This window comes from Mus musculus, chromosome 17 (genome assembly GCF_000001635.26).
Source record: "Mus musculus strain C57BL/6J chromosome 17, GRCm38.p6 C57BL/6J".
NCBI classification, from domain to species: domain Eukaryota; kingdom Metazoa; phylum Chordata; class Mammalia; order Rodentia; family Muridae; genus Mus; species Mus musculus.
The window spans coordinates 31,676,615-31,687,922 of record NC_000083.6 but is presented as its reverse complement, the minus strand read 5'-3'; the positions used below and the strand labels follow the sequence as shown (position 1 = coordinate 31,687,922).

The window sequence follows — 11,308 nt, the reverse complement described above, 5'->3', positions numbered from 1 at the left end:
AGGCTTGCAAACAGTAACTCCAGTTCCAGAGGACCCAACACCGTCTTCCAGCGTCTTCCCAGACCCTGGCACATGTGTGGTGCAGGCAAAACCACTCGAAGAATAATACAATGATAGTAAGTTTTTAAAAGAGTAAGTGAACTTAGCCTTGACTTCATGGGTCACTGTGTGTGCTCCTGGTTCAGCCGGCTAGAGGCTGGACTCAGGCTTGTGGCTCTCCATCCTATACTTTTATAGGTTTCTTCATCATTAAAGTGTGTTGATATCTGTCCTCAGATATCAGGGGCTTCCTGGAGAGGGCAGGCACAACAGTGTATGTGAAACAAAGACAAACTTGGGGACATCAGGGACTTGTGGGTGGTCTCCTATTCTCAGAAAGATATGACTTACTTCTAACGTCCAGACTCAAATGTGTAACCTTATATGGGGTGTTCACGGAAATGACTGAGTTAAAGATAGAACCATGAGGCTGGAGAGATTGGCTCAGCACTTAAGAGCACTGACTGCTCTTCTGGAGGTCCTAAGTTCAATTCCCAGCAACCACATGGTGGCTCACAACCATCTGAAATGGAATCCAATGCCCTCTTCTGGTGTGTCTGAAGATGATAACAGTGTACTCATTAAATAAATAAATAAATAAATAAATCTTAAAAAAAAAACCAATAAAAAAAGACGGAGTCATGATATCCTGAGTCAGTTGATCTCGAGAAGAACTGGGAGCAGGGGCTTATGGGAAGAACCATTGTGACAGAGATAGAAGTTCAAGGGTGCTGGGCAGTGGTGGCGCACACCTTTAACCCCAGCACTTGGGAGGCAGAGGCAGGTAGATTTCTGAGTTCAAGGCCAGCCTGATCTACACAGTGAATTCCAGGACAGCCAGGGCTACACAGAGAAACTCTTGTCTCAAAAGACAAAACAAAAAAACAAAAGAAGAAGAAGAAGGTGTGTTTGTGGTATATATATATATATATATATGTGTGTGTGTGTGTGTGTGTGTGTGTGTGTGTGTATGTGTGTGTGTATGTATTTGTGGTATGTTTGTGGTATGTATGTGGCATGTGTTTGTGTATATGTGTATGTACATGTGTGTAGTGTGAGTTTGTGATTTGTGTATGGTATGTTTGTGGTATATATATTGTGTGTAGGTGTTTGTGTGTGGTGTGTTTTGTGGTATATGTGTGTGTGGTGTGTTTACGGCATATGTGTGCGCAGGCTGTTTGTGGTATGTGTGGGTGTCTGTGTGTGTGCGCACACATGAGGTATATATGGTGTGTGTTCATAGTGTGTGTGTTTGCACATGTGTGTCCATGTGTGCATTCATGCATGCCTGTGACACGACACCTGCGTACCTGCATGTTTTCCTTTCTGTCGTGTTCTCATGACAGCCTGCAAGCACAGGCTTGTGCTCTGCCTGCCTCTCGGTTAACTCAGTCCTCAGCCAGGAATCTTGGAAGAAATCCCATGTCCTTGGGGCTCCCAGCCTCTAAGCTAACAACAGCAGCCCCCATCCCCCTGCCGTGGGAGGGAGGAACAGAGGCTAAAGGACCTCCTAACAGCTGCAGCCTGGGGCTCCCCTCTCAAACTTCCTGAAGTGAGAGATGGAGAGGGCAGGAGATAGAGGTTAGAGGTGGGGAGTTCTACCCTGCAGAGAAGGCTGGTATCCTGGGTAGCCTCCAACTCTTCCTTCATGCCTTTCCTTCTAAGCTGAGACTGTCAGCAAGCCGAGCCAGGAAGACAGAACCTATGATCTCAACACATGTGTTAGCTGAGGCTGCCTGGTAGCCCCTTCTCTCCCAGCCTCCCAGCCCCCACATGGGTCTCTGCAGCGTGGCCGGAAGGAGGCAGTTCTGGCTGTCTCTTTCTCAGGAAGAAGCCCTAGCCCCTGGGGTCCAGCCGGCTCACAGCTCGTGTCAGTGTGCGCTGGAACCGCAGCAGAGAAAGCAGGCCAGCACGATGCTGGCCTTGTTAGGCGACCTCCCCTTCAAATGATTGTTCCATTATGTTCCAGATTCTTCATTATGAAGGAACTGGCCCTTTGTGTGTCCCCTGCTTAGGCGCTCTGCTGGCCCAAACTCCTGGGGCCAGTGGCATCTCCTGCAATTCCTTGTCACACAGGCAACGGCCCCCAGAACCAGGCCCCTGATGTTTATTGCGGCTGCTCCCTGTCTCCTAGTGAAGGTGACCCTTAAGGCTGGTGTTCTTGAGTCGGTGCCTGGCAAGGTCTCCTCTTTGAGGCAATGCCTCTTCTGCCACCTGGTGGTCAGACTGTGTCACACCATGTTAAACTAACGCGGGACTCTCCTGCAGAGAGACTGATAAATCAGCCTGCTGCCACAAAGAAAATCCCCCACAGAACAGGAGCAGCATCTACCGCCTTCCTCAGAGACCCCGTTCTGCTGATTTCCTGTGACTCTATAATAACCTTCTACCTGGAGATCCAAAGTGCTGGCTTTAAGGCAGTGATCCTCAACATTCCTAACGCCACACCCCCTTCATACAGTTCCTTAAGTTGTGGTGACCGCCCCCAACCATAAAATTATTTTGGTTGCTACCTCATAACTGTAATTTTGTTACTGTTATGAATTGTAATGTAGATATCTCATATGCAGGCCATCTGATATGTGACCCCTGTGAAAGGGTTTTTCAACCCCCAAAGGGGTCACCACCCATATATTGAGAACCAATGATTTAAAGGAAGAGGTGGGTTTCACCCAACTTTCACCAGCAGGCAACACAAGGCAAGTGACTCCATTTCTAAGCCAGGATTTTTCTCACCAAGCCACAGGCTTCTGGGTAGGTTGCATGAAGCCTGCCAGTTGCCAGTGCGGCCAGCGTTCTGGGCCAGTGATGACATTATCATGCAGGTGATCATCCCAGTTAGCGTTACTTATCAGCTTAGCAGAATCTGAGATTATTGGAGGCAGGGAAAGGGGGGGGGGGCAGAAGGGAAGATTCTCAGTTGAGTCTTTATCAGATTGTCCTGTGGACATGTCTGTGGGAGATGGTCTTAGTTGTTTAATTGATGTATCATGGACCAGCCCACTATGGACAACACAATTCCTCAGGCAGGTAGTCCTGGGCTGTATAAGAAAGCTAACTGGGGCTGGAAAGACAGCTCAGTGGTTAAGAGCACTGACTGCTTTTCCAGAGGTCCTGAGTTCAATTCCCAGCAACCACATGGTGGCTCACAACCATCTGTAATGGGAGCCGGTGTCCTCTTCTGGTGTGTCTGAAGACATCAACAGTGTATGCATATGCATAAAATAAATAATGTTTTTTTTTTCTAAAAAAAAAAAATAGAAAGAAAGATAGTTAAACGTGAGCGTTGGAGCAAGTCAGCAAACATCATCCGCCATGGTTTCTGCATCAAGTCCCTGCGGGATTTCCTACCCTGACCCTCCTCAGTGAAGGATGAAGCCTGGAAGTGTAAATCAAATAAACCCTTCCTCCCCGTAAGTTGCTTTTAGTGAGAGAGTTTTACTATAGCGACAGAGAGAGAACTAGAACGGTGAGGGTGGCAGCGGCGATGATGTCATGATGCTCTTAGTGACAGTGGTGATGGCAATGACGTCATCAGGTTGTTAGGTCTCGAACCTGGGACAAATGGCTAACTGGGGTGCCTATTCATGTATCAAATTGGACGCTGTCCTCCAGCCTCTCCTTCAGCATCACCAGTACCTGTTAGGGCATCATCCTAGCTGGCATGCCCTGCCCTGTACACCAGGCTCTCCAGCCTGACGGTTGAGGAGTTCTTTCCACAGCCTGTGGGACCAGCAAAGACAAAAGCCCCCAAGTCTGGACAACCTCTGACAGCTAATCAGATCCCCAAGAGGGCAGCTTGTCCTAGACACGGCTATACCCAGTGTGTTAGAGCTGGGTCATCATAGCCTCCTACTGGGACAGCATCTAACAGACCTCACCAGGACCCCAAAAGAGGTCAGGGTCACCTGTCACAACTCCTAATACATAGGACCTGTGAAAGAAGCCCGGGTGGATCTTGAGATTTCCAGGCCTTGCCATTTGCTGTCCCAGGGCCTCAGTGTGTCCCTGGCTAAGTCTGGGTTCTGCCTAGACAAACATGACAGTACTGATTGTTAGCATTTTGTCTAAGCTCCACCCCACAGTTACCTGGCAACATCCAGGTATGCCTGACTCACTATAAAAGGAGCTGCTTGCCCCCCCCCCTCTTTTGCTCTTGCCTTCTTGCTCCCACTGTCTCCCCATTCCCCTCCCCCCTTTCTCCTCATGCTCATGGCCAGCCTCTATTCCTCCTCCTCCTCCTCCTCCTCCTCCTCCTCCTCCTCCTCCTCCTCCTCTTCTTCTTCTTCTTCTTCTTCTTCTTCTCCTTCTCCTTCTCCTTCTCCTTCTCCTTCTCCTTCTCCTTCTCCTTCTCCTTCTCCTTCTCCTTCTCCTTCTCCTTCTCCTCCTTCTCCTCCTCCTCCTCCTCCTTCTTCTCTCTCTCTCTGCCTTCCTCTGCCTCTACTACCCTCTTGACTCTCCTCCCCATGCCCTTAATAAACTCTGTTCTGTACTATACAGAATAGCACTGTACAGAAGAGTGACTGGTCCCTCAGGGAGAAGGGATGCCTCAGCAGGGCCCACGGAGGCACCTCCTTCCCCCACACCTGACTGCATACCCACCAAACATATCCCCTCTCTCTTTCTCTTTTTATAAACACATCACTGACCCCCAGAGCTGCTTTAGGATGACCTTCTCTGGGCCTGCACAGGGTCTTGTGCACCTTGGTCCCCTAGTAGCTGTGGTGACATGAAGTCACCTGGAATCCTGGGTAGGGAGAGCAGCTGGGGAGATATAGGCTACAGGCAGCCCCGGAAGGAGTGGGCAACCAGGCCCCAGGACTAGTTTTGCCTGTTGTAGGAAGAGGAGACTCTTGGGGATCACCCCTCCCCCAAGATCCCAGAGCGTCTTAGACGGGGAAAGCCGCCCCAGCTATGGCCTTTAGGGCTCCCAAGTTTAAGAGGCATGGAGGGTGAGAGAATGGTATGGGGAAGAAATGGAGGAAGGGAGGAAGGGAGGGAGGGAGAGAGGGAAGGAGGGACGGAGGGAGGGAAGGGAAAGGGGAAGCCCTGTTCTCTTTTTGTAGTGACACAGTCAGGTTGGATCAGGGATCACTTGATCCCAGTCACTCTGTAAAGATCCTGCCCCCAAAGACAGCTCCATGCTGAGGACCAGATCAGATAACCTTGGACGCTCATGTTACAGCCCACCTAACCACACATTTGTGAAGGACATAAGGCTTGGACATCCAGGAACAGCTCAGCCTCCTGCCTGAAGCCGTACCACTCTAAGGTATATGCCACCAGGTTGTCAAACTGCAGGCTGGCCCAGGATAAAGATTTCCCAATACCAACCCCAAAACATGAGAGTCATTTCTGCCATGGGGGGGGGGGGACGACTCTGCATTGTATGCAAGTGGAACAGCCTGTGGGTGTCCTATGGTGAGGTATGGAGTGGGCATGGCTGGGGTTGGAGGTGTCTCTCCTAGAGTAAAGCCATTTTATACAGATTCAACAGGTAGGAGTGGTATGTGCTGTGGTGCATGTGTGTACAGCAGGCAGAGTGGCATCTGATGGGTTCTGTATGTGTGATATGGACACACTGCATGTGTGCTGCCCAGTGTATGTGGTACATTGTACATTTGGGCTGAGTGGCATGTGTGTATACAGACATGTGTGTGTGACATGTGGTATGTTCCGTGGTGTGTGTCACGCATGTGATGGGCCATATGTGCGTTGTGTCTCCTGGGTGCTGAGCCATCTGCAGAGCCTGGCTGTACCAGCTGGGCCTGTGTGGTCAGTCATTCTGTCACTCCTAAGAACCTGCTGCCTCACCCCAAGTAGAAGACTAGAATTCTCCAGACAAGTCCATCACTACCACCACCACCACTACCACCACCACCTCCACCACCTCCAGGATCTGAATAGGCTACTGTAGACATGTAGACATGAACTTCAATCAAGGTACCATGCCTACCCTGATGGGGAAGGAGAGAGGGAGGAGGGTACCTCCCGCATCCGTTAGGACATAGCACTGCTAGCTATAAAGGGGATCATGGGCTTAGGAGGCAGGATGAGATGCCAGAAACCCTCTTGGGGGACAGGCAGGAAATGCCTCCTGCACCCTCCCAGACACCCTATCCCCGCCCCAAAGGAAGACAGCATGACATCAGACTGAAATTGCTTCTGTCACCTGCTCTTTATTGTCTGCCAGGGGCTCCATTCTCATGGATGACCAGGGTCCTCAGGAGCAATACTACAGAGTAGAGAAAGTCACAGGAAGAGGATATGAGAGAAGCTGGCTGTCGGAGCCCAGCACACGTGGCTGCAGTAAGTATGGGCAAAAAGGAGGAGGCTGCCATCAGGGGCTCTAGCACAGGGCTCTTGGAGTTGGTGAGCCACCATTCACTCTGCCCTCTGGAGCAGTGCTCAGATGCCACTTTCCAGGAAGACAGAAAATCTCAAGAGTTCAATACCATCATTCCCTCCGACCAGCTGGTGTTGAGCCTGGGTCACCCTGAACCCGCGGCAATCTCAGGCCAAGAGCCCAAGCTCTCTAAGCCACTCTCTCAGACCCTCAGCCCTCTGAGAAAGTGGGAAGGAAACAGAGAAAGAAAGGAAGGCAGGAAGGCAGGAAGGCAGACTCTTTGCTGTGGTCCCTGGGCTGGATGGACCAGGGGCCTCAGGGGACAACCAAGGTGAGGCCAGCTCAGGACGAGGGTGCAGAGCTGGGTTTCTCCTCCCGTGACACAGGAATGGCCCTCTCGCTGTGGCCAGCATCCAAACCGGACTGGACCTTGGGGCCAGAGAAGGTCAGCATGCCATCCGCAGACAGGGAGCAGGAGAGGGCGGACTGGTCCACATTGGAAGGCAGACGGTAGCGACGGTGAAATTCACGGGAAATGTAGCCATGGTCATCCTGAGGGCCACCAGGGAGAGGCATGGTCAGAGGTGATGGGCAGCAGTGGCCACCATCCCACACTGGACCATACAAGGTGGCCAGGGTGCAGATGATCTCACCGGGCTGGGCTCTAGGACCAGTGTACCATTCTTAGCTACCTTCTCCATGAGAGCTACAAAGTTGCAGGCTCCTTAAACCCTGGGCTTAGCCTGGGCTGAGGGGTCGGGACCTCTAGGAAGTTCCAACCACAGAGGGTAGGTCTGCTCAGGGCTCAGGGTATGGAACTGGCTTTTGTAGACTCTATCCTATCTCTGGTTCTGCATACCACCCAGCTTCCTCATCCCTTGGATCCTCAGGGGCTGTCCAGGACCTGACTGTCAGCAGCCCCACCCAACAGAAAGCTTCAGTCACGCAGAAAACTCACTTCCTCTAGAATTCTGGGCCCCTGGACTCAGCTCCCTGGGTCCAACTTCCTCCCTCTTAAGGGACAAAGGTCAAGGGGTAGAAGGTGTATCCCCCAGTCTGGCCTAGGTCAAGGAAACCTTGTCCTGGCTTCAGCCACATAAAGAGTGTGGTTCATGCAACACCCCTCCAAACATTGATGGAAAAGTCCAGCCAAGAGAGACTCATACTGGGACTGAGCACCTCGCTCCTGGTCCCCTCTCTGCTATCTGCTGTGTGCATGGCACACCTAGCCAACCTCACTGAGCCTCCTGCATACCCCCAGCTGTCAGGAGACACTACTTCCAGCCAGATCCAGTGCCTGGGGGGGGGGGAGGGGGGTCCCTCAATCCAAAGACCTGAGGGTTGGTTCTTCACATGATCAGGAGCCATGGAGTAGGGTGGGTGACCGCTGGAGAGAAACGCCTGCCCCTCCTGACCAGGGACCTCCTAAACGCCCCAGGACTGCCACCCACTAACAGAAATACCACAGGGGCTGCTCAACATCTGGTGCATGTAAAGTCAGCTCTTCTGTTGCCTCCCCAGCCAGGTTGCTTGTGAAAAACATGGCTTGCCAGAGTTGGGGGGGGGGGCAAAATCTGCAGCTCTTTGTTTTCCTGTGATCATTTCTAATCCCCTGTCACCCAGAAGATCCAGGGGGACAGCTAGAGTTGTACTTCATACAAGGATCCTCATCCCACTTAATCCTGCTGCCTGGCCCTGCTAGGGCTGAGGACTGTGACCTACATGGTCCTGGGAGGGGCCAGCACAGCACAGGAGGATGTGGCCCCTCCCAGACAGAACAGCCTCCCATGCTCTCTCTGGGGGAGGGAGGTGTGGAGCACAGGACCCACACAGATGGGGATGCTGCCCAAACTCACCTGCCTCTCGTTGTGTTTGCCGTGAATCTCCACAAAATCCTCCAGTACCTTCACGGTGAGGTCCTCAGGAGAGAAGTGCTTCACGTCCAAGAAGATGACAAACTTGTCCCGGTCAGATCGGACCTGAAACCCAAACCCACGTTTGGAGCTCCCCAAAGGACCACCAGCTCCAGAGACAAAGGATGGGGGAACAGCTGTATGGTCCCTGATGGGCTGGATCACATAGGACAAGGAAGAGCTCAGCCATCAGAACCAACCGTCACTCCTCTGCTTCCTCAAGCCAAGAAAGCTGGTGTGTCCTGGGGCTGGGACTGTCACCTGGCCCCACAGGTAAGATCCACATTGACCTCCAGACCCAAGGACTGGGCAGTGCCGATTCATTGCTGGGTATACTGGGTCAGACAACTGATTATAGATTAAGCTAACTGGTTATAGATTAGAGGGTTGGGTAGAGTAGAATGGTTGAATGGTCAGTGAGTGCCTTGGCTGATTAGAGTCCAGGTTATGGCTTATGACTTAGCATAAGCTGCCTGGTCGTCAGCAAAATGCTAGTTACAGGTTGGCCGGTTGCTTGATTATGGTCTAGTGACCGGTTATGGTTTGGATGGCTCTTAACAGATTAAGCAGCTGGTTGATTAAAGGTAGCTGGTTGGTTATGGTTGATTATGGGTGGCGGGTTCATTAAGGATCATTTGCCTGGCTAATTGGGAACTGGCTAGCTGGTGGGACTAAAGTCTGTGGTGTATCCATAGCTCCAGGAGCCTACCTCACCTGTCCATATTACCAACAGTTCCACAGTACTACTAGCTGCTAACACAAAGCCTTTCCCACCCCTCTCTTCCTGCCCTGGCTAGAGCCTGCATTTGGGCAATTTGCTTCCTAGAGTTGCAGCTGGATCCGCTCTGGGAGCCTTCTTTTGAAGCAAAGGGAGGCAGCTCTTCTAGAACTGTGGCTCACTTGGGTAGGGAGGGATGTGGCCTTTCTTCAGTCATCAGGGAAGCTAGAAAGGAGCCCCATCTGCAGCTTTGCCAGCTACAGAAGGTTCTGCCCTGCTGTAAGAAAGCCCGTCCTCTCTGGGCTTCAGGACATCCCAACCCCCACACCAAGAACAGAAAGTCCAGGGAGTGGCCGGTCAAGCACGCTTGCCTTCGCCATGTAACTTGCCTTGACGGGGTTGTTCTTGGGGTTTCCAGCATGTGGTTGGTGCATTACAAACCACATATGGGTCATGAGCTGATGGGAGGAAAAGACAGCAGTCGGGCTCGGGCTGGTTGGTCTCCTCCTCCGACCCCAATCCCGGTGATGTGGGTGGCTTCAGCATAGGCATGTGGGTGCACACCCAACCTCTGCCGGGTACGAGGCTGGGAGAGGCTGGGACATTGCTTGAGGAGAGCACAGGGTCATAGTGCCCCTCGAGGATCCCTAGCTGTCCTCTAGACAAGACCAAGACCCCTCTGAGCAGCTAGGAGGAACCAGTGTGGTTGCATCTTACCTCAGAGATGCCCGAGTCCAGCACAGTGCGGAAGAGGGACTGGCGGTAGTAGGGGCTGATGGTGGAAGACAGGAAGGGCAGCAGGTCGTACTCAAAAAGGCCCTCGCCGAAGAACTGGTCGAACAGTCGGCTGGGGTAGAAGGGCCCCAGGGCACGCTTGAACCAAGGATGCTGAATGGTGACGTCCATCTTCTATTTGGTGATGCAGGGACCGAAGGCTGGCAGTGAGTCAGACAGGAGCCTCTGGGCAGTGCGGTGGTGAGCTAGCGTTCCAGCCCTCCCTATATATGCCTGCACAGAATGGAGGAATTAAGGGATTTCCCAAAATGTCTATGCTCAGCTCGGGGGAGAGGCTGCACCGTCAGCAGCTGGAATGCTCACCCGCCTGCCCAGCCCCAGCAACACACGCTGAGCAGCAGAGGCTCTCAGACCAGATGTCTCCAAGAAGGTCTGTGGAGAGCCTTATCCTTTGAGCCAAGGGACATCACTGTTTCTTCCCACATTGTACTGAGGCACCCTCCTGGCCTCCTTTGGAGGAAGAATTCAGAGCCCTGTTTCACAGGTGGGGAGAGGTAGGCACAGATTAGCAGGCCATCTGCAGAGCTCCGAAACCTCCAGAGATCTTGAAACCGCCAACGAAAGCGTTGTGTTCAAAGCAGAACATCCTTTGGTTTTGTTTGTTTGTTGTTTGTTTGTTTCTGTTTTCCTCACTCAGAACAAACATTACACAGCTCACAGCGTTTCAAGGCAGACAGAAGACAATGAAGAAACCGGCCAAATCCTGCTCCAGTCCCTGCCGGTCGCAGGGGATCTGTGTGCTGGATGTGGTTCTGGTCTTTCCTCTGTGCGGGTCACCCTGCGCTCACCTCCCTCTGGCCACCATCCTCAGCAAAGCCTCAGGTCTTCCCGACATGACTTCACCACGGGTGTTATTAAACCAGCTGCTTCTGCCCAGTCCTGTGAATGGTTATAGGCGAGTCTGGAGAGGACTCTGCTCCTCAGCCGGGACTCTCATCCGGGTATCACCAGGTAAAAGACATCCCTGAACTCCAGCTGTGTGTGGCATTGGCAGACGTGATGAAATTGTCTGAGGACCTCAAAGACCTTTGACTTGAAAACTTGTCATCCCAGAGGAGAGGTTTCCTGGCGTTCCAGAAACTACCGCCAGCTAAGATGCACATGACAAACGCTTCAGGAAGCAATGAGCACCCCACGGTGTGCCCCCGCCCTAGTACTTGTTAACTACAACTTAGCAGCTCTTCAGACCACACTAGGAGACAGGTCCCAACATCACCCAGTGGGAGTCTCTTCAGCTACCACGGCTAGCAGAGTGATGATCTTTGAGGCAAAACAGCAGCTCAGTTCAACATGACTAAGTAGCTGACGGCGGTTCAAACTTCAGGAGTCTGACCCAGAGTGGCTTATTTTAGACATATTCAAGCACATCACAATTTGGTGACATTTTCTGGAGATAATGAATTCACTCTCGTGCACACGATAAAGCACACATAAATAATCTCTCTGAGGAGCAAAGCAACTTAAATACAGATCAGACATGACCACATCAATAGTCTT

The 11,308-nt window shown here is 52.0% G+C and overlaps 1 protein-coding gene across 3 annotated transcripts; it reads right to left on the bottom strand.

Moving 5' to 3' along the window:
- Positions 1-6,192: 6,192 nt before the first annotated feature.
- Cryaa (crystallin, alpha A) lies at positions 6,193-9,992 on the bottom strand. Of its 3 annotated transcripts, none has more exons than NM_001278569.1 (4): positions 9,734-9,992; positions 9,388-9,474; positions 8,242-8,364; positions 6,193-6,937 (listed from the first exon to the last, which is right to left on the bottom strand). In NM_001278569.1, exons 1-4 carry the CDS (start codon positions 9,920-9,922, stop codon positions 6,728-6,730), a joined length of 609 nt encoding a protein of 202 aa, NP_001265498.1. In that variant the 5' UTR covers positions 9,923-9,992; the 3' UTR covers positions 6,193-6,727. The 3 variants fall into 3 exon arrangements, with proteins under 3 accessions (NP_001265498.1, NP_038529.1, NP_001265499.1); NM_013501.3 differs by having other exon boundaries at positions 9,406-9,474; NM_001278570.1 differs by lacking the exon at positions 9,388-9,474.
- Positions 9,993-11,308: the final 1,316 nt, after the last annotated feature.